The 25,438-nt window shown below is 32.2% G+C and overlaps 1 protein-coding gene across 1 annotated transcript in view; it reads left to right on the top strand.

Moving 5' to 3' along the window:
- LOC147079194 (uncharacterized) overlaps nt 1–25,438 on the top strand; it is a 766,028-nt gene that overhangs the window by 562,357 nt on the left and 178,233 nt on the right. The window contains exon 2 of the mRNA XM_085954485.1: nt 4,994–5,047. Within this exon, the coding sequence (XP_085810611.1) occupies nt 4,994–5,047 (54 nt within the window). The remainder of the gene's footprint in view (nt 1–4,993; nt 5,048–25,438) is intronic.

Here is a 25,438-nt window from a genome sequence, read left to right as displayed (position 1 = left end):
ATTAACTGATAATATTGCTGCAGGTATTTATTAATAACACAAATTATGAGTAAAAAAGTAGAAGTGAAAGATATAACATATTCAATATTATATTGATGACCCAATCACATGTTTTATAATTTACAAATGATGTCTTTATATCGTATTTTTAGTAAAATTGTTGTAGAAACACATACTGTGAAAATAATTTTCTATAAATTAAATTATATCCACCTTACATAAATTTTAAAACAATATGTACCTACTTATCGTTTTAAAAATTAGGAAAAAATAGGACAATTCATTAACTAACTAATGATCATTTATACTTAATTATTATACGTCTAAAAATATTAATAAAATAGATGACGATACACATAACTTTATAATACTCGTATACAAACATAATTTCCAGTATTTGGGGAAATATTTCTAGTATTACAACACTGAATTTTGACATACCTGACATGACAGGAACCCGTAAAATGGGCTTGTTGAAAGTATTGTATAGGCTCACCTTTTAAATACGACTCTTTTTCTTCTTCGCAATAAATCAAAAGTTTACTGATAATAATTCGAACATCATTTCGTATTGTGTTAGACATCTTTTGAATATAAAAAGCTTCAAATTACGTAAATTGATAGATGCGTCCAATACGAAGTGTCAAAAATGTAATGAAAAATTTGGGGGCGTTCCTAATTTGAAACCGGAAGTTCGATTAGCTGTACGTAGTTCACAGATTTGCCGCGTAGCCAAGATGAAGTTGCCGGACAATAGGTGCTACTCTTGTGTAGGTCGGTAAATCAAAATAAATAATCTTTATCCTATCTATATGATACTCATACTTATAGTTCATTCATAATATTTAGAGTGCTGGACAGTAACAATTGCGTGCATTGCCTGTTTTCGAGAAAAAAACATACTTACGGAAAATGCATGGCCCATATAGGGTTGTATCGCATGTCGGATGCAATTGTATTGCTTACATACTTCAACCTGTCACGCCGTTGAGGCATAGGGCAAGCATAAGTTCGCGCCAACTCTCGCGCCTCCCGTCATGTCAGACCTGCAGCTCGTAGATCGCTTTTGTAGCACCGCTGCAGGGTGAAGGAGGGCCGGCCACGACGACTTTATAGATACACTATTATATAAATAACGTGTGCCCGCACCATCGCAACATTTTAGTTTGTTATTACAGCTGGTGTCTCACGCAACAAATTTCACCCGACATGCGACGTACCTAATATATGGAAATGATGTTGAAATTATACTATTTAAAAATGTGCACACACACTGTAAAATGATTACGATTTTCTGTATTTTATCGCTGAAATGTTATGTCATCAATGGTTTTAGATAAGTAAAACTGTTTCGAAAGAAATACACGTAAATGAAAGTTGGAGTTATTTTGGAATAAGTCTTATTTGGTCGAGGTAGCGTAAAATCGCACGAATGGAATGAGTGTGACCAAAATTCGTCTCAAAATATCATATCAAATCAACATGATATACCTATATAATGCTAGGTGGTTTTCTATTCTCAGGCAAACTAATCTGAAAAGGTAATGTAAATATATACATTTGGAACAAGTAAAATATTTTTTTCTATTAGATGAATCGAATACTCATTTTTTTTGTATGAATCTTTATCCGGACGAAGTTCTAGTCCTAAAAAACAGATTTTATTATGGTTGTCTCAGTTAATTTACATGTATGAAGGTTTTGTCCATGTGCACATCCGTCATTGAGATTTACATTTGCCGTGCGTGGAGACCACTTACATTAAAAAAATAAGAGTAATAATGAAATAATTATTATTAGTATTCATCAATATATGATGGCAATAAACGTTTTACTCATAATCGGATAAGTAATTTAATAAAGTAGTTACGTATTAAACTTCAATGAAGTAAATACTATCGATGTTTACAATTTCGGCGTTTTCAGTTGGAGATAATTTTCTTAAAACCAAATTTATTATTATACCAACTACATAGATTGTAAGTATTGAATAATAATCTATGTCGTATTTCATAAAGTTCTCGTTACATAATAGAGGTCAAAAGTGGCATTTATTACTCGGAATATCGCTATCTTTCATGGTTTATTCGGAGAAAAAACTGATTGAACCCATTGCCTTTTGAATTGAATAAATTAAAATAAATGGTCCATTATCTCATGAAAATTGGCTGCTCTGAATTGAAGGCACGTAATTTTCACAAGCTCATTTATTTATTCAAATAATTTCGTGGCTTCAAGACGTGACCACTGACTTTTACATTAAAAATCTTGCCTGTAATAAAACCGCAAATTTTACGAATTTTGACAAAAAAATATGCTCAAACATTATATAAATTTATTTTTTTATCTATTCATCTAACCGGCATGCCAGTTATGGTTCTTATTATATAAATCCTAATGCCTACCCTAATAGGTAATAATAAAAATAGTTTTTTTATTTTTAAATTTTACCGTTATTTTAAGATTAGTTAGGGGTAAAGCTTCTTTATGTAGTCGAACCTCACGCCTCGCATACGTGTGTTTCAAATTGTGTATGAAGTAATGTCCCCTGGGGGCAAGGCATGGTTTTCATTCCTGAAGAGTGACAAATTAAGGTAAGAATGCGAATAGGTTTTACAGTTTTTTATAGAAATATTCATGAATATGAGATATGCTCGTCTGCGGTGCTGACGGGGGTGTATCTGTAAATAACTAAAAATAAAATAAACATTAGAGCCGTGTGCACAGAGCAACTGCCGAAAAAAGCCGATCGTGCCACATACGCCACGTGCGCCGCTTCCAGTGTGGTTCAGCCCGTGTCAGCATCATTGAGCTAATGATTTGCGTTAAATTTAAAACTCAAAACTAGTAGCGGTGATATAGTTAGTTAGTTTATCTAGTGGTGTCACTGTGTTTGGTGCAACGCAAGGATCCAAGGGGTTGTGTGCATAGCAAACAACCTTAGACTGTTTGACTCGACAGTCCCAAATTTATTTATGATATCACTGAATATTTTTGGTTGCTTGACGCGTTGTGTCCAGTACTCCCTCAGAGCCGTTCAATTTTGTGCAATTGGATTAGGTAATTTATTCTTCCTTCCACTGACACTTTTTTAAAATATGTATTACGTCATTTTGGAACCGTTTACGAGGACATTACCCGCCCGGTTTGAGGCTCAACCCATCCCTGCTAATAACCATATCTCATAAAAATGTCAACTTGATAATAACCTCTATCATATAGAGACCTTCATTGCGACTTTTATATCAAGCCTCTACGTCACAGCGCTGCATGCGCTGACACTATTGTGTCAAATGGTTTTCGCTCACTGGAACTAACTAACTTCACGTGCTCTTTGCGTGTTGACTTGCCATTGAAGATACTTACTCTATTTTGTGCACTATTGAGAAGAATTAAAAGCTTGCTTTTCTATTTCTTCTCCGTTACAAAGGTTTAGGTATTTAATCTTAATAAATCTCCACACGATATTTGACACACTGTATTATTGTGAAAGTAAACGCTGTGTGTAAACGAGGAAAGTAAATGTGGGCGATGGGTTTTATCCAGAAACGACCGCCGTGACGTAGAAGACGTGATATAAAAGTCGCGCTGCATTATACTTACATGCTCCGATTAAGAACTAAAGTGAAAATTTATCTTATACTGAATCATCTTATCTGTAGTATACCTATGTATTGTTTTCATATAACGATGATGCAACACAATATAATATTATTCAATCTACTTAGAAACTCACAGAATTAAACATAAATTATATGTTAATGTTCAAAGGCTAAGAGTCATACAGCGAGGCATGGAGAGGTGTATGTTGGGCATCACGCGAAAGGACCGTAAGAGAAACGAATGGGTTAGGAAGCAGACAAGAGTACGCGATGTAATAGACGTTGCCTAACAGCTGAAATGGAGATGGGCGGGGCACATTGCTCGCCGAAAGGACTGCCGCTGGTCAAATGCCGTCATCCAGTGGTACCCAAGGGGCACGAAACGGCCACAGGGTCGCCTTAAAAGCCGCTGGATTGACGAACTGGTAAAGTTCAGCGGAAATACGTGGCAGCGAACGACACAGGACCGAGAGAGTTGGAAAAAGCTTGGGGTGGCCTTCATCCAGCAGTGGATTGACCCCGGCTGATGATGATGATATGTTAATGTTGAGATATTCAGCATGTAGACTTACCCATAAAAAATCTAAAATACGAACCTTTGACATTCATTATTTCAAATTGTATTAAGTTTCTCCTTCTTTTCCCACTGCATTATACTCATTATTCTCCATTTAAAAGTTGTGCCTCTCACTCCTTAAAAAATCTCTCTTTCGAAATAATTTTAAAAGTCTCACTTTGTTCCTGAAAAGTTCACCCTGTCTTTTTAATTTTGAATGTCAATCACATGCACCTTCTGTTTTCGGTGAAATATACTCAAAAGTTTTTACTCTCATTTCCATATCTACTACAGTTAATAAAGTAAAGCTAGAGCTTAAAATGTATGCATATTTGAACTTAAAAACACATCGATAATAAGCACGTACTTTATACAATTCTTACTTCATGTCATAAAATGTTTTTTAAAATTATTATTAAGTAGGTACCTATTTAAAATACTTATTTAAAATTAAATAATTATTTTATTCATATTCCTAACTTACATTGCGGCATATATTTTTTCATTCAAAATACATCCGTGTCTGATTACATATTTAAGAATATATTATTCTTGAAAAAATCTTAAACCAAGTGAGATTCAAACATAATATATTATATTTTCCGCTTTTTGAATGAGTTATCGTAACTAATTGAGCTACTGACCCAGATGTTCCTGCGAATAATTCCTAATAACCACGCTTGTCTCTTATCTTTCTTCGTGTACCAGCTATTTATTAGGGTTATCATGATTTTGTTTATTTTTTTAATATATCGTAATACTGTTATGATAATATATACCTATGATAAAACTTATTCAATATATTGTCTAATAATACATTGTCTCTCTTTTTCAGGTATGTCCTACTACTACACTGTGGCCAGAAAAAACTTGTGACACTCTTGAAATCGTAAGCTTAAAAAAACATACATCTTCTTTGTAGTCCCCAGTGAACGTTTTGTGATTTGTAGGATATTTAATAAATGTAGGATAAAATTACTGATTCGTTTTTTACTACCTATTTAATTGAATCGATATTAGTATATGTACATTATAATATTTTTTAGCAAATACATACATTAAATATAATATATTATACGTATTGTATTATTCTTAACTCACAATTAATTGATAACGGTTTCTAACTTTATGCCACCATCTGTTAAACGTCTCGAAATAATCGATTATCGTAGAGTGTTCACTGATTTCGCATGCATTAACACTTTAGGAGGCAGTCATAGAAGCAAATATGTCAGGATAAAAATATAACCTTCGATTATATAATTTACCTGATTCGCGAATTATATAAGATTTTACATCTACAATATTGTTATATTCTATATGACTAGTGCAATATAGTCGGATAACGGTCTAAACTCTAAAGCTATATAACTTTCAACAAAATTGTAAGAATTTTTGGGTACTTCGTTCACAATAATGTTATAAAATTCACATATAAATCATCCCGCGTTGTATTAAAGTAATTTTGTATGTGATCAATTCTAAGTATACAGAAGTATCACGAGCAAACGCTGAAATATAGTTAGATACTTTATACGGAATTCATTAATAACACTTTATATATGTAAAGGTCGTGGCATATACCTATATATTGTAGGCAGCATCTAAATTTTCTTTTGCGGCATTAATAATAATTCATACCTATTGCCAACAAATCCTGATCCTGTTTCAATAATAAAAAAATATTAGGTAGATATATTATATTAGTTTTGGTGACCAGAAATAAAATATGCTCCTACTTAAGTACATACCTACTTATTTTTCACACGGTGACATTTTAATATTATTATGTTTAATTTTATTGCAATCCAATGCTGTATGTTCATAAATTGTATGCATAGCTCGATGTGTTGATAAATTGTACGTAGGTGCTCGTACCTATTGTGTAACATGCGGGGACGTCTTGGTGATTTTCCCGATCGCATTCACTTCGAGTCACCGATCACAGTCACCGAGAATTCATTGACTGGAAATCATTTCACTTCATGGAGAAGTAATTAAGCGGATGCGATCTCGCATGTGATCACTTCACCGTTTTCCACCAGCATGATTTTGCGGTGACTGAATTCACAAATAAATTAACTATTAATTCTTATCTCATATGGTGGTCACTGTTTATTGGTCAATTTGTATCGAATTACCCAAACATGTTAAGGTATATTTAGCTTTATTCAAAAGTCACGGAGTAAAACTTTAATTTTAAAACCGACTTTTAAATCTTGGGTTTTCAAAGATTCCATTCTACTTATTTTTTCTTGTTTATCGTACGTATGTCAAATTATTATGGATATTAAGTATATTAACTTTCGTCATTAAATTATAAATTACTTATGTTATTGTTGATGTAATGATATAATAGTTTATTATTAAGGGTTATTTAAGTAAATTCTTGTATATTGGATCTTCCTTCACCCTGCAAACTGCTAGATGCCTAAATAAATTGACCAGCAATTGTCTCGTTTTAGATGTCATTTTATCGTGCCATTTCCATGTATGTTTTTCAGTACACTCCCTTACACAGGATATTTTGTTTATTTTCCTGTATAAATCATTTTCAAAACCACTGTGCTACTTTATGTTTCTTCACCTACCCTTTTTACCTTGTGATATGTTTCGCATCAATATGACATTACTCAGAGTGCACACCCATTTAATGTTTGGTGTTTTAGGCGCAATGGGAGTTCATTTTTAAAATCGTTATTAAAAATAATTTTGTATATACCTATTATAAATATTATTACTATACTTATATTGCCATATAACTATAATATTCAAATATTGACCTTATATTTGTAGTAAATATATAAATATGTAAATTATTATCTTACAATTACTTCTAAATTTCTAAATTGTAGCTTCAATTTGACATTCACTTCAAATACTTACTGAGAATAACAATATAGCGACCCACAGTTAAATTTGTTTTACTAAATTATTCTCTCCACTGAGCCCCTAATAAATTTACCTGTCCAGAACTGTCTCACGTGTGCGTAATTTTCACTGAATTCCGAAGCTTCCCAGTATTAATATTCACCATTTAACTACCCCAGCATTTAGTTTAAGTTTATTATTATTAAATCTATCCACTTTTACCTTTTGCTAGACCTTTTCCCTCGACATACACACTTTGAAAGTGTAATTCGCATGCTTACCTTTTTATGTACGCCGGATATTTTTGTTTTAAATTTGATTTCTTAGCCTGTTGCTTTGCAAAGCTCAAATATTCGTAGATACTTAATTATTTTATTACTGTCAGTTTCTTTTCAAATAAAGTATGTTCAACATGTATTCAAAATAAGTGGTTATTTATCGAAATATTGTTTTATAAAAGTCTATCAACTGGAATATACAAGCATACTTAATAAGGTTTCTTGACCGAGTTAGGAAGATTTTTTAATAATTATTGTATGTGATATTAGGTATATTCTTTTATTTAAGTACCTACATCGATTTTCCTAAAAAAAATTGTGTAGTCATTTGATTTTTTATATCGAAACGAGCTTATACTAAAGCTTGAATCGGTATAAATAAAAAGGATCCAAAAAGTTTTACACATTTAATTTATTCGTGCTAATCTAGATTCTAGTAAGTACCTATGTACCTACTCCGATCTGTTGGGAGCAGGCCGACGACGATCGCGTAAGATTTTTTTTATGACGAGCCCTCTATTTTTAGATTCATTTTTATCCATTTTTCTAATCAAAACTGACGACTTATAGTATCATTTTACAATATGCATTCGTTATTCATTGACAATTCGTACACGTTTTATATTAAATTTAGTTCCTAAATCTTCTTATTCTGAGCCAGTCGTAGCAGATAACCATTGCGCGACTGACTGAGGTTTCGTAGCCAAAATTATCTCGTTATATCGACCCTGTAACATTCATCGCATTATGAGTTGGGGGGGGGGGGGTAGGTAATACGTATTTATCATTGCGAAAAATATGGCCAAAGAATGCAGGTTTTTTGCTTTTAATTAATAGTTGTTTCTTTGATCTAAATATATTTCGACTTTCTTGTTTTGTTTGTTGATAGTCTTTAACACAAAAATTTGATATATTTGTATATTTTTTTTATTTGACGAGAAATTTGCATTGCATAAACGATTTTTTATAAAAATACATAGGTACTTACAACCTTTAATTTTGTATTTCTTCTGCATCGCCGTTATATAGGTACAATGATACCCACTGTATGTATACGTATACCTGCGTACCGTAGTTCATTATCAATTTTTGTTATAAATGTGTTATAAATGTCATCCATCTTATGCGTGATCTTGATGTATGGTTCATATTTGAGCTTAGAGTTCAAATGGAGCATATTGGGACCATACCTAAATAAGATTTCCTCCTAACTACTATCCTCCCAAGACACATGGGGTATATAACTTGTATTGTTACCTATCGTCGCGTTATATATCGCCAGTGACTATATCTGTTTATTTTTAAGCATTTGTTTCGATTTTCATTCGATAATTAAATATAGTAGATAGGTATAATGTCCACCGACTGTATTGTAATAATTCCCGCTCATTAAAATGAAACGCGCCATTTGGCCGCGATCTTGCCCCCATCTCTCCGTTCTTTTTATCTCTTTTAGCTCCACCAATTAAAATAACGATATTCTTACTAAATAAAATACTGGGCAATAAAAAATAATATTAAACGTAGCAATGACATCGCAACTGGTTTGTTCGACTGAATGATTCGTCGATATTAATTATTATTACTGCTCGCGACTGTTTTTTTGCGAACGATTTTTTTATCTTTGATGATATTGTAAATACTAACATAGGTAGGTACCTACATTAATATTCATTAAAAAATTATATCTATTAAGTGATTAGATTACGAATAAGTATGGGGGATTAAGAAAAATAGTGGTATGGATAAAATTAATGCAGCTTGAACCTTTTGTTATTAAGGTTTCCATTTCTAGAAAAGTATACTCATTTCAGTTGCTTTTGTAATTGAATTTAAAAAAAAAACTTATGTACCTACACATACCTAGGTACTTACATTAAAAAAAAACGATCCAAAGTTTAATTTTCTCATATTAATTCGACATTAGTCTAATGAGTAAAAATACTCATATTATAAGCGATGTCTTATTTTATTAACGATGCGCTAATCATATTTTCCGTTCTGTATGTTGACCTAACGTATTTTGAGATCATAATAGTACCTATCTACCTATGTCCTATAGACCTATCATTTAAAAAAATAATGATACTTGGCTTTAAATATTAACGTTTTAATTCCTTGTTCTTTATAAATTTTTATTTTATTGAAACTTGTTTTTTATCAATCCAAAGACTATTAGAGATTATTTGCAAGGATTTTTAAATGTATAATATAATATAGGTATTTATATTTACCCACCGAGAATTGTCTTTTTTATACTAACAATTTCTTTAAACAACCGTAGAAAAATAAATTATTATCATCTGCTGTTTTATATTAAAATATTAAATTATCCCAGAAACCTTCTCTATTGTGTAGTAAGCAGTTTTCATACGGCAAATCTATACAAAGAGAGTGCTGTAAATATACATATTAAGTATTTAATTTTAAGTATGGTTGAAATGAAAGAAAAATTATATCTGAAAACGTGCTTTTCTAAGATATCGGGAAATCAAAAATTTATGGTTGCTCGTTTAATTGAAAGTATTGAAATTTGCTAGTTAAGGTATAAGCTTAGTGAATACATACGTTCATCAAAACCTCTTATCCATTTATAAATGCAATATACGAGTATCAAGCGAGTTTTAGGAAGAATGATAAAACTCTTTCGAATCCATAAGTTTTACTTATAGGGCATATCTTTCAGCAAGTTGACAAAAATATCTCGGTCTTCAAGGGAAAGTCTTTTAAGAAATTGAATTGTTACCTATACACAACGCCCATGATGGCCGAGTGGCTAACGCGTCGGCTTATAATATCGTTAATACGAGGCTCGAATTCTGGGTCTGGCAAATACACATAATCTTATCCATGTGTGTTTGAAGTCAGCGTATGGACCGAATAGGTTGAGCGAGCGGCTAACATCCATTTCTCGTAAAAAACAAAAATCTGGTAATACAAATCTTCACTATGTTGAGGTCCATAATATTATGATTTTCTTATGATCAGATATAGTTAAAAAAAATACAGTGCGATGTGGAATTTTTCAACGTGAAATTGGTGTTGGCTACATGCTCAATACACTAATTGTTTACAAATAATTTGAGTATATTGATAATTTCAACTAAAGGCCTCAAAAGTTCATCAAGTGCAAATAAGTCCGGCTGCAGGAAAGGCTTCTTAAATTCAACGCTTGTGCAGTCATCAATAATTATTATAGAATAATTGAGCATTTTTGTCACGGATGTTTTCTATTTCGAAGTAATACTATGATAATTCATCGCGGCAATTACTTATATAAATATATTTGATAAAATTTGTTTTATTATTTTTTCACCTTTGTTAGATTCACTCAATATATTTGCATTTTAGCAGCACATAACTTATAATTCATTTCAACAAAGTAAACGAGTGTGCTTTCTACCGAAAATTCCGGCATTTTGGATTTTTAAAACCAATATTTCGGTATTGATAAATACTAGAATACCGGTTTTGAAATACCGGTATTGTAATCCCTAGTCATTTTCGATGTTTGCTGGATAGCATTCACCCACAGAACAGATAATAAATAGAATACCGATAGGCTATATTCAATACGCCGCATGTTGATTCCGGGTTTTGAATGTGTGAGTGTCCTACGAAAATGAAGCACGCATTACGCACGTGCAATAGTGTGTGTAATACACCAACATTAAATGAGCGTAAATGCATAAACCGAGAGCAGTTTTCAGTATTCGATGTAAAATGTATTCTTGACACGTGTGTAAGTTTAACCCGGATTCTTTCTTACTAGAGGCAGTTACCTGCTATCGCCTTACCCGTTATGTATTTCAGTTCCCATTATTTCTGAGTTCCCTGCATCCACCCATTTCTACCATCGCTCTCATCTGTTCTTTTGAATACGGTATTTTACCGCTACGAAAAGACAATCTGATAGGTATATGATACAGACAACCCACAACTCGCTCACCGTTGGTTGACTGTCAGGTATACAAAAGTAAGTTCTGAAAGTATTCGCTAAGAAGGCCGGCAGGTGGCGGTAATGTCGAAACAGAACACGTTCAAGCGGAAACGACAAACATTGAACTTTTTTGTTTCGTTCACCATCTTAATGGCACATAATATATTGTTAACACTTTTGATTCTCAGTTATCAGTATAAGTAACTACTGAGATGCCATTAAACACTTAATTTCACGAAATTTTATAGTCAAGTTTATTCCTCAATTTTACTTTACCGTGAAAGAAGTGATGAAGCTCTCTGAAGCCGTGGGTCAGTCGTTAGTTTCTCGTATTTGATTCATAGAAATAATCCAGAGAACTGGGTGAATGGCTGAGAACCATTTCTGGTTAAAATTAAGTCAATATAGGTAACATCCATTAGTCCATTTTATGGAAGGCAGCCATGTGATTTAATTAGTATTGAAAATGGTAATTTATTTTTTCGGACTACACAGAGTGCTTCTACATCGCCCCTTTTGTGTTTCGTTAAAGTGATAACTATGTAACCTTTAAACAATATTATTATTACTTATATTTTTTATCCGAAACGTATCGCATAGGTATTTTATAACTTTTTATTGATGTGAACCGGTACTAAATATAATATGTATTTTTCACTGCTGTAGTGTAGTGACCATAAACCATGGTACATACCAATGAACGTTTATCTTATAACGGCTTAGCCTTACAAGATGTTAAGTCAAAGAATATCGAATGTCGTACCTTATTAGTATTATCTAACTTCTAACTAAATAAATAATTTATAACATTGGTACCTACACAAGTACGATGCAGTAAATTATGTAGTCGCGCAATACGTAGTTACTTACATATTACCGTAATTTAATTTGTGAATTAGGTATTTAAAAATAAAATATGCCATTCGCAATATCCTTTATACGTAAGTACAATACTACATCAAGATTAACAATGTCAATAATAATTATATCTATACATTACTAATCAAACAGTAATGAGTAAGTATTTCCCCCTGATATTAAGGATTCCAGAAATGAGGTTTGTTATTTTTTTTGTTTGTTTTCCTTTCGAACTTATTAAATTAAACGAAATATAAGTTAGCATTTTGAGAAATAAAATTTCATTTTGTTGCAGTGTTTTAGTCGTAAAATGGCACACACGTGCTAAAAATAAGTAGCATTTTTGGCTATAAATGCTCGGAAAGTTTAATTTAAAAGCAAATATGGACGCGGAAAATCGTGTATTTTTATTTCAGCATAACTAAGCTTTTACGTACATACGGAACTTTTTCAAATTAACGTATAAATTTAATTAAATTTTCACGAGAAGGTGTTATAATAATTTACTCTGTATCTACACGGATTCAATTGCCTTTAACAAAATAAAATAAAAATGTATGTAACCGTTAATTTATTTGATAATCCCAATAAAGGATCAAGGCGGTTGATACGTTAGTCATTCTTTTTATACAGTTTTTTTCAGTATAATTCAATTTACAATTCGGGAGGATTTGCTAATGTAATGTTTTACTAATTGAAAAAGAAAAGCTGAAATAAGTTACATTCGGCACATGAAAAATGAGTAGATAAAACATAATAAATTATAATAAAATACGTTTTATCAAATTACCTCAGTCCATTTAAATAATGAAAAATAATATAAAAAGTTTAGTAAATTACCTTATTCGATCAGCGCATCTATTCTTCACAAAAGACTGCTTTCAGCCGCTACGGCAGCTATCTAGGGTAGATTTGTATCGAAGTATTAGCACGTATTGAAACAATTACAATAAGTAAGCCGTCTAAACAGTCAAAACTGTCTATCTCGCTTTAAAATTTAGCATAGCCAAGAGAGATGCTGTTAAAACATGGCACTTATTGTAACAATTACAACTACATAATTTATTGTAATTGTTGCAATAGTAAAAACATACCCTATATAGCTGCCGTAGCGGCCGAAAGCAGTATTGTGTATATAATAGATGCGCATAAGTGGATTATATGGGCATCCATAGATTGGGTTGTATTTACGGATTTTTGTTTTTACGAAAAATAAATATTGGCTACATGCTCAATCTATTACGTCCTAACACACATTTTAAAAAGTGAGAATTTGCCAGACGCGGGAACCTGACACCAACTACTAAATAAGCCGACACGTTAACGCTCGGCTATCGCAGAGGTGCATAGATACCAACCGTAGATCAAAATAATTTAGGTTAAGTAGGTATATATTAAGTTAATTTTTATCTTTTATCTTACAAATTAATTTATGTCTTAACTTCTTTATGTTTATTTAAAAATGGTAGGGTTTGAGTTTACATTGCACAACTATTATTTCTGATCTAATAACTATTAATTCACACATTTTTTTCTTCTTTTTCTTTTCTAGATCTTGTTATTCGTGTTTCTAAATCTAACCTTTCTTCTAACTCCATGGACGTTCCCTATGTGGAGCTCATGAATACCACACAGCGCTTCTAAAATGTCTTGTCGGTAAAAATTCGTAGAATCGTAGAATTCCAGGATCCAGTCAGCTTAAATAAAACACAAATTATGTTGAGACTATCGGGGCGTCTGTCGTAGCCGACCTAGGTCGAACGTCGCACATACACATTGAATGGACATGCACATAAAGGCTCTGCATGTTTAGTTGTCTTATTAAGCGACAAAGCAAACTGTGAGTGGCCGTGCGATACGCGCATGGCGCGAGAGGTGTAAAGAGCAAGTACCGTTTAGGCCCTCTCTACCAATATCTTCTCGTTACAAACGGAGTTATACATATACTACTACATACCCATATCAGTCTTTGTAAGGTCGGTAAGTAATATCACTTGCCACTGAAAAACAGTACCATTCGAATACGAGTGTTGGTCAGATGGAATTTTGTCAGTCTAAAGACATCCCGTATTAAGTTATATGTTGAATTAGCTTTTCGAAAAACAGAGGGCCCAGTCGTCCAGTGAAGATTTTTTTTTTTGGTATCATCCGTCAACATCTCTTGAAAGATTTTATATCGTAGATGCGTAATGGTTTTTACTTTACCATGGCATCTTCAATTTTTTAAAACCTATTATTTGTCTTACTTTGATAATGCTCATAGTTACGTTACGGGTATATGCCCTTCTTATATTTTGCCGAGCCATTTTTGTTATACATATAAAATATTTAAAACATATTTATATACTTTCGTATTTACTTCATTATTGACTTGGGTACACTTGGACTTTGCTAGCCACTGATCAACATCACGTTGGAAGTTTGTGTGTTGCGATCCGACAGGCGTGAGTGATTTACTTTTGACCCGAATGAGACCGGGCGACTGACAACTGACTCACTCGAAACAAATTTATTTATTTAATAACACCTTGGGACACTGCAGCGTTTCGGGTACATTTACCTTTCCAAAATGTGTACCTTATGGTCGAATGAAGAATTCCGTATATAAAACTGTACCTACCTAATACATTCTTTGTTTATAGCCACTATAGTTCAGTTAGTATCAGTAATTATCAGGGACTTCCTGCCTATTACTAATTTAAAATGGACCTCACGGACCCCTCGTAACGAAGACATAAATTAAAGGTTATTTCCACCTTGTATCTAGTTGAAATTTTTTAACCGTTTTACTTACGCAGCAATATAATTTTCCTTACCAAAAGTATTTCTAAAATTCAGAGATACCTATCTATTTTTCAATATGGTTTACCAAGTTAGTGGTTAATTAATAAATGTTGGGCGTAGAATTGTGTGTAGTGACAGGCCGCACCCCCTTGTATGCAAAAGCATCGTTAGTCGGAAGAATCTGTATTGTACATAAATGATTTTTTTAAAACTTTTTTCCACAAAATTAATAAAATAATTACAATTCTACGCCAATTGTAAATAATATTAATGATAATAAATTGTACGAATTAGTTTTTTGGTCGATAACTAGTTAATAATTCTTACATGTTAAAGCGAATGTATTGATTTGCATATTATGTTTTGTGATTGTTTATAAGAATGGTTAAATATTTCGCGACACGCCTACCAGCTGTCGATGATACACCGTTGTATCCTAACAACATGGTATTTGAAAAAGGCTGATTTAAAAAAATGCGATTATTCAACGATTAATGCTCACGGCCGCTGCCATCGTAGAGATACACTGCAAGTCGTGTATTGATCAAACCTCTTACACATTCACTTGAATTAAGAATTACACAATTAAATGTTTAAAAAAATGTAGATACATACCTACTTACGTCGAAGATTGTCGACAAACGTTCCATAAACCGTTTTGAAATACAGGCATAGACATTTTATGATTACATGCTTTCGTGCAATCTCCTGTCACCGTGGTACAAGTACGAGTAGGGTAACTGCATTAGTCCCCGGACAGCTTCAGTATACGGACAGTTTTGTACAAATATAACGAAAATAAGCAAAGTATGAGAGTTTCATATGAAGGATGACTCACATATTGTGCCTGTATTGTTCCTTGACCAATAAAATTATATTTGTCACGCACAAAGGAATTCATTCTATAGTATTACATTAGTAGTGGTGCACATGCTGACTCAACAAAAAAAATATTCGATTTCTTAAAAAATAATTAGTGAACGAAGGATACAAAAAGTACGTTAAAACTATGATTATTTCATTTATTCGCTTCAAAGATGTTTCATATTATTCAGTAATATGTTCTTGTATATTATTCAATGATAAAAATAATGTATTTTGTTAAATTTAGTTAAATATTTGGTGTCCGGCAACTAAAGTGCAAAATTTTATCTTTTTTTAGTTGTCGGACGTAGTGTCCGGGCACTAAATTTATAAGAGACATTGAGTATTTGTGTGTGTACAGTATCACATCGAGGCTTGCTTGGTTTTATACAAGTTAGAAAAGGACAAACATAGAATTGTAAATATTTTTAGTTTTCGGACACGATTTTATAATTTTGATCCTGCTGTCCGGCGACTAAAATTCAATATTGAATGACCGGACAAAGCTATTTTCTAATTAATTATTATGTATTTACACAATTATCTCCAATACCTGGTACGAGTACGTCAAATGCAAGCACCAGTTTATCAAGTGTGAGCAATTTAACATTAAAATCTCATCTTTTTTACCCCAAACCTACTCAATTTGGGAGTAAAAAATAGAATAATAAGACACTGTCAAAGCACCAAGCGCCATTTCTTCGGAAGCGTGGAGGAATATCATAGAAGAAAAAGTGAAGGATGACAAAAGTACAGCAATTCATAGAAGATGAAAGGTCTTCCTTAGAAAAGAGAAGACAAATAATAAAAATAAAAAAAAGGAAAGCAAAAAAGGCGATTTGCCAAAATTGTTCTGATGAATTAGAAAGTGATGTTGAGGATGGTTTATTAAAGAACATTGGCTGTGATGGATGTGTTCGTTGGTTTCACCTTAAATGCAGGACAATGTCTATGTTATCTTATAGTGAAGCATCACTAAAAGATTTTGTATGTAATTTTTGTTTAAACTTAGACCTAAATTAATATGTTTATCACCCGTATAATCACTCAGACACCCGTATTACGGTTCCGGATTTGTAGGTGTTTAGACATTAAGTCACATATCCAGGCTATTGGGTTGGGGGTATAGCACTGAAGCATTTTTTTCTCTGTAAAACTACTGAAGAGTGCTTGATTCAAGCATGGATTTTTTACACTTAGTTCTCTTTTATATTTATGATTGAAAATAGCACTTGAAAACATTTATTTTTCGTCAGAGAAGGGATTAGGATTAGTATTGAAATTTATTTTAGTGTGTTTGGAAATATAATTATGGTGACTGAAGTGTTGAACCTTTCTAAAATTATCAATGGCAATAATTTAGTTGCCAGCAGTTCTCAAGTATGTTTTTTTTTGTAAGCCTGCTTTGCATATTATAGAACACAAACAAAAGTTACACAGTTTGAGATTTTTTGGATGTAATATAAATTAATGTCAAAATTTGGTCAACTCACTTGAGATGTTTATTAGTTTTACCATTTGATTTATGAAGTTCAGTTTTTTATTTCATTTTGCTTTGCTCAATTTGCACTCAAAATTACTTCGACACAACTATATGAAAGAAACACATTTAATAAATAAAAATATGTTTTTTTTTTAAGTTAACAGTTGCTTGAGTGCTCATTGTGAACTATTTCTGCTTTTATTGCATCACTGTATTAACTAAAATTGTTTAAACGTGAAAAAATATTTTTTTAACACCAATACTTGTCTTATTTTCTATACGAAATAATCTGTCCGACCACTAAAAATAGTACGTCCGGAAACTAAGATTGTGTGTCCGGAGACTAAAAAAACCAACCATTTTTCTTAACATGAGAAATATGATAGTAATTTACCTAAATATAGATTTTTAAAATATTTATAAACCAAAAGAATATATATGTAAACATTTATAAATCATAACATATTTTGTTTTCTTCTAAAAATGGAAAAGATAATCGAAAATAAGGTGAGAAAATAGTTAACTGTCCGGATACCAGTGCATTTACCCTATATAACAATGAAAACTTCAATAAAACCGTGAAATATGCATTTCATTCCGGAATTAATCTTTTACACCTGTATCGTAAAGTTTAATAACGATGTAAAATGTTTACTGCATCTTTATTTGAGACATTAAAACGCTTCACTACAAACTATGGTGATTGTTATATCGCGCTTTGCCGGTTGTTCGCCGAATGGCTTGCAAAATTTTCATCGTTTATTGCTCTTTTTCGAGACCGAAGCATAAATATTATATACTTACGAAAATGACACGAGTTGAGTATTTGTTACAAAGATTATCTGTTGTAGATTGTTTACGCCAGCGGTGGCGAACACACGGCATGCGTGCCAACTGATAGTACAGTTTTCGATTTGTATATAAAAAGGATCGTCCTGGAAATCAAGTCTCTAATACCGATTGAATCACATCTGCGACGCAAAACATCATAGAGTTTTAGAGGGTGCGGATGCAGTTCTTATTTAACAGACAGCTAGAAACTGTACGTATCACCTGTCACAAGTGGGGAATTAAAGCTTTAACAAAAGATCTGTAACCTGAATGAAACGTTTGCAAGAAACGCTAAAGTAACAAGATCTCCACTCGGTTTCTGGACAGATACTATTGTTTTCGCGGATAAGTCATCCGTTCGCGGAGAAAAAATATTGTTGGGAAGGAAACATAAAAAAGGTTTCGATATGGATTTTGAACGGACAAATGTTTTAGGACGATAATCGGTCATATAAAAAAAATATTGAACACTAAAAGGATTAAATGGTCCTTAACGAATATTTCCCCTAATAAGTTCTTTCCCTGGATACGCCACGCATTATTATATTTTTTTAAATCTGTAAGCATATAAAGCGTCGCTATAACTGGCTAATGCAATGCTATACCTTCAAAAGGATTCTGTCTCGTTTGATATATAAAATAGTTGATGGCAATTCAATGGACATTCATTGAGAAGCCTATTTCAAACATTCAAATACATTATTCCAACATAATTAAATTCACACTAAGGCTATTCTTACGTATATTTTGATGGTTTTCATATGAAAAGACATGTCTAGTAAGTTGGCCAAATGTACCTATCTACCGTTATGGTTTTTGCAGGATGCCAAACAACGTTAGCTGTACGACTATGTACCTAGGTACGTATGTATAGTAATACAATATTTTATATAATTCTAGTTGAATAGTAGAAGATGCTAAGAGTAGGTACCTACTTCAAAATGGCAAATTTAAGTGTGATTTTAATAAAATAGGTAGGTACTTCAAACTTTTGATCTCAATATTATTCTCTCGGCCTCTTTATGATACATTTTTTTACATTTATCCGTTGTTTTGATAATTAATATTGAACTTTTGGCCATATATTCAACTAAAAAATATGTACATACCTAAAGGGAAAAAAAATGCCCAACGTGGCTATATTATTAATATTATGCTCGTTGAAAAATCGATGTAGTTACCTACAATAATGTGACAACAAAATACGTATTTTTCAGATACAAAGAAAATGTCAAAATCGCGAGAGGGTTTTTGTAATGCTTCATATAAGAATAACTTTTGGAACAATATTCTTAATCATATACTTATTATGCAACATATAGATATATGGTTCGACGAACATAGCGTGAGTGTCGTCTGCACTTTGGCACACGACGCTTTTACTCAATAACTTATCAAATCAAATCAAATCAAATTTATTTATTTTTACATATGGTGAACATAACAAATTACAAATTCAAAGCGTTCACGACATGACATAAAATAAGTAACAATTTTAAAAATAAAAATACAGCAACATGTGAGTTCGTAATACAAACAGTGATAAAATAAGAAATAACATAAGAAAAGAAATAAAATTAAACAACAAAAATAAAAATAGATGGAAGCACACAGGGTGAACTATTGATAGTTCCTATCTTAAAAACTTATAAAACAACGTCCACCTAAATTCACCTCACGTAAGTGGAATATATCAATATCCGAAGCGATTTCATTAAACATGGTTATTGCCCTCCCAATTGGCATTACCAGTGGCAGGCTAGTTATGCACCTTGGAAAAACAAACAACGGATGCCCTCGATTCCTAAGGTAATTAATTATCAGAGACACACAAGCCAACACCACCAAGAATGGCAGAGTTCAAATTTACGCCGCGTATAAGTCGGTAAAAATATGTAGCTAAATAAAAATCCCTTCTAAATTTTAAGCTGCAGTATGTAAGCATACCTAAGAGAAAGTCACTCATATAGAGCCACTGATAATATCCATACAGCCGAAAGTAAAGGAGTCTTCAACTGATGTGTGCCCCAAACGATAGACCCAATCTCAAGTCTGCATCTAACTTAAGAGTTCACATAGTACGTGACGATTGACTGATGTCTACATAAATCGTACATTCATGTTAGATTTTTTTCTGGTTATTATAGACTTAAAAATATACGAAACTATTAGTTTAACATATTCTAATTGATTACTTTAATTTGATAATAAACGATTTTTACTCTAGGACCGTTGGAAATTTTATTCAATTTGGTGCAAAGTTAATAAAATAAAGTATAAAATATTTTCTGCGTGCGTGAACTTAAACTGAAAACTTTCCTTTAAAGTTGAAACAATATCTTTTGTGATTTAAAATAGAGTACGCCTTTCTCGCTCATCTGCCGTTTTAGAGACAAGGATGCCCGTATAACTTGTGGAATAAATTTGTCACGAAGTTGTTTGTCAGTTGAATTTGTAAAACAATTTGTTTCCCTCCAATGTGACAGCTACACTAAAAGAAGATCTCTGCAATCATTCAATAACATTTTGGAAATGGAATGTTGACAAAGGTCGAACGCATCGAGAAAGCGCGCCAAGTATCTCAATAATTCAAATCGCCCATAGAAGCATTTCAGAATAGTATATAACATTTTCTTTCAAAGTACATATTTGTACCAACGACGTCTTTTATCAAACAAACTACCAACCGCATCGAATGGAATAATATATTTAACGAACACTCGGTCTACGATATGAGAAGTGGCAAGTACAAAATGTTTCACGTCATAAAAAGGAAATTTAAAGAGAAGAAAATTTGTTAATAATGCAATTACGAAACGCAAATCCTAATAAGGATTGTCGTCATAGAAGAGAAACTTCTTATCATGAGAAACAAATTGAAGTCGATGAAGAAAGCTCTATAGAGATATTTTTTTATCCACGTAGATGGAACATAATATTATCCAATATACAAAGGCACGCCCCCATGTGTCCCTGTAGATAGGCCACAAGTATTCTAACGTTTTCCCATAGCATACCAGCATAATAGTATCTTTACCGTACCTACATATAAAAAATAGTGGCCTTTCAGGACGCCGTAGTTAGGTAAGCCTGAAAAAAACGCAGATCACATGAATTTCGGCAGCACATGGCGAAGTCAAGATCTCTGACGCATATTCATTCACATTTATCACATTAGAAGTGATGAGAGGTTGTATCCTCCATTTTCTTACCTCCTCATTTCTGATAGTAAGTACTACCACTATCGCACACAGAATGGAATCGTTGAACATTAAACGTTTGGTTCTGGCCGACTACAACTTTAGGTTTACCGGTTTAGTTTTTCTTATTGAACATGTGTCTATTACACAGGTTCAAGTTCCGTCGGATGTCGTATTTTTTAATGGATTTTTTGTAGTGGTTATCATGAGATGTTTTCAAGTTATGTTCATATCGTCACTGTTCTGGCAGAAGACACTAATTCGAAAAAATGACATATTGAGTTAGTTATACCAAAATGTTCCTTATTTCAAACTTTACCGTCTGGAAACCTTCTTAATAAATAAACAGTCTTTATTTTAAAGTCATCCTTTTTACGATTACTTAATAAACTCACATGATAGACCATTTCAAACATTTCAACAACTTCAAAGTCAAATTACTCAAAACTAGTATTCTCCAGTTAGTGCGTTCTGCCAGATATTGATAATGATATAATTAAACATTAGCCCTATCCAACCTAACTAATTTTTTTTATTTACATTTTTTCACCATTTGACGTAACTTAAAATCTATTTTCACATCCACATTTTTAACGATCATTAAAAACTTCTTTAGGCGGTAAAAGTTTATAGTTTTTCGTTTAGTTTACAGTTATCCAAGTTTGTCTGTATTACCCTGATATGTGCACTTTACACGTAATATTTCTAATATTATGTATTATTTGCTTTTAATACTAAAAGTGAAAATGTACCTACCAATGCTGTAGGTAATAATTAATATCATCATAATATGACAACATGATGACTAGGGCATAGTCCATTAATGCATTATTTTTGATACTCGTAGGTGCCTTCATCTATAAGTCAAACTAGACATTGACATAGGATATGTGACTCTCTCATGTAAATAAGTAATATTTTGAATACAATCCCATCCTTGGGAGTGAATTTGTAAGCGGATCTTCTCGTGAGAGAAGATGATACCGTTCTTATCATGATTGTCCTATGCCATATCGTCATATGCATATAAAGCATTGTTTCTGACCGAAACCAGTTTCCCCTCAGAGCGTTACAATACTGACATATTATTTTCGTTTACTGGTCATCAGAAAGACGACCCTATTTTTTTCTTTGAAAATGTTTTATGAACGATTCATTAAATGTGTTTATCGTTTTTGCGAATTCTTGAGACTCCTTTACTCGAGGCTATATTATGGACTTTATCCTAATGTCTTTTTCCTAGGAATATAATGTTTAAACACTGTATTGTAGACGCTAGAAGATATCTATATTAAGTTTGATCATGTATTTTTTCCAACTTATACCCGGTGAAAATGAGAACTCTGCCATTCTTGGCAGTATTTTCGTGTGTTCCTGATAACTATCGTAGAAATCGGGCGTATGATTTTTTTTGTTCTCCCAATGTGCAGAATTGAACTGCCACTGGTGATTGCGAATTGGGAGTGTGGCAATCTCTATTCAACCTAATCGCTTCGGATATTAATAAATTACACCTACTTGGTGACGAGTTTAAGTTGACATTTAGTTGAGTTGGTGTTTTATAAATTCTTAAAATATGATCTAATTAACTCATTCGGCGTACTTATAGTGGAACAACTTAACCTTGAAAATGCGCAGATTGCGATTTTCTTTACTGCGCACGAATTACATAGGGTAAATTTAATTATCATTGCCGTTTTATTCATACTGACTACTCGCTCGGCGTCGCTGTATTTTCTGTCAACTTCACATGTGGTATGTTTACATCTCTACATATTATATGTTTTGTATATTATTTACTCTTTATATTGCTTCTTTGTCTTATTAATACGGTTTGAACACATTTTTTTTTAGAGGAAATGCATGTTGTAATAATGACAATTATTTAACATTATAAAAAAAGTTATATCCTTTACGTACCTTTGACATATTATTATTTATTTTTTCTAACGTTATAAATTAAATAAAAATAAAATATTATCTTAAACGTCGTAAATTAGTTGTAAATTTATGATTCACAAAATGAAACACAATAAAATTGATCATCTTGTAGGTATATTTAGCTGTTAAATCCCACACTTTTAATATCATCAATGTATGCAAGATGTTTGTTTTAAAATAATTTGTATATCCTCCTACGTTTTCAATCCAAAATAAAAGTACACATTTAATAAATCTAACCAAATTAGAAATGTAAAATATCAAAGGTAACCGATTGCAATCCATCTATCTTTATGAGAAAAATATATTTTTAGACGCCATCCATAGACTGAAACTCTATTCTGTTTAGAACCGTGTGCCCTACAAAACTTATGATTTCTGTTCATGAAAATATATTTTCACTAAGTTTGTAAGTGTATGGTATAAACAGTATAAACGGATACGATCAGATGGTTATAATACTTTGTGAAAATATATATCCATGAACATAAATCATAAGTTTAGTATGGCACACGGTTCTAAACCGCGTACGGCTTCAGTCTATGGAACGTTAATATTTCGTCAACCAGCGTACCAGTGTTTTTCAAATTTTCAAAATTCAGTTGATTTTTTGATTTTTTTTCTTCAAAATATCAGTAGATTGACAAAAATGTATGAAATTCAACAAGTGTGTTTGGTGAAAGCGTGCATATTGACATAATCTCACAAGTGTCTTTTAAAATATCATGTAAAAGTGACTTTTATTCATCACAAATATCATAATTTCTTCTTTTCCTGACCACAATTTCAGTAGATCTACTGAAATTTCAGTAGACATGGCAACACTGCAGCGTACCTACCTTGTGGCGGCGTTTATTTGTTCTTATATACCCCAGGTACCACTGGATAATCCAGGGATTATCGCATTCATTTAGCCACGTTATGAACTGTGTCCAGCCATATCCATTAAAGGGTTTTAGCATACCTACTTAATTACATCACATTTTCTCGTTTGTTCCCTTATCCATTCAATCCCTCTCTCACTTTTCACGTCGTATATCTCTCCATGCCAAGTGGTGGTATCATTATTTCACAAGATTACATAATATATAAGTACTTCGAAGCAATCTTCAATCTTCAAGTCGAACGTAATATGCATATCTCATTTACGACAAGTTAGAACTTTGTTGACGAATTATATATTGAAAATCCCATTAAGTATGTGTTGATTTATATACATTTCAAAACAGGTAAATATGTAGCTTTACCTATATATTTTACGCGTATGTAGAATATAGACGTTTTACTTCCAAAAAACTCCATATTATACTCATCATAAATAGATGTGTGTTCGAGGTTATTCCATGTTGATATTATAATATTGTAATGAATAATTTTAAATCATATTTTTGACCATATTATTCTGCTGTTATGGATTTTCTGCTGTCCAAATAAGTACGGTATTAAAATATCGTGGTTGTATGGTCTTTATTTTATTTTTATTTAATTATTGAAAAATTGTCGTTATTAAAGACGTATTTGCTAACTCTATACATACAGTTGAAAACTCTGTTAATTGATAAAGTAAATTGGACAATGATCATTGCCCAGTATTATTTTTAAATTATCTGGCCAGTACAATAATATGTACCATGATTGAATCAGCAAGAAGTATTGGGCGTTGCGGCAGTTGATTTAAATGGCTACGCAATATCATTGGCTACTAGTTAGGCTACCTTTCCATTCAAGCGATAACGTAACATTATGATTTATATTTGTTTGTTGTCTTGTTCAAATAAAGTACACTTCAATGTAAATAATATGTAATCCGCTTTCATAATAATAAATAATTTTTGACCTAATTAATTATACACAATGGCAAGTTTATGAAAAAATTAACCACATATTATATTTTTTAATTTTGAAATTCTGAACATCGTTCAAGCGTGTTTGACTGACCTATTTGATTGGTCAACGGACTCCGGTTTTGTCTTGGGCTTGTAAGACAAAACTGAAGATCATAGTAGGTGGGCGATCTGATAGATTTACGACAAGATTCATTACATGCCCTGTTATAAGGCGGGTAACATGCATTCTTTCTTTATTGAGCATAATTTCATGCCAAAAACGTAAAAAAAATATCAATGATATTATGGCAACACCATAAAATATTTACTAGGGTTGATATAAATCTTACTTTTACATACGTATCATTGTTGATCAGACAATGAAACTAACACTAATAATATAC

Source organism: Rhyacophila brunnea, unplaced genomic scaffold (assembly GCF_057557595.1).
Source record: "Rhyacophila brunnea isolate RB1 unplaced genomic scaffold, BYU_Rbru_1.0 scaffold_10, whole genome shotgun sequence".
In the NCBI taxonomy this organism is placed as follows: Eukaryota; Metazoa; Arthropoda; class Insecta; order Trichoptera; family Rhyacophilidae; genus Rhyacophila; species Rhyacophila brunnea.
Note: the sequence above shows the minus strand (reverse complement) of the source record. Positions and strands in the feature narration are given on the sequence as shown.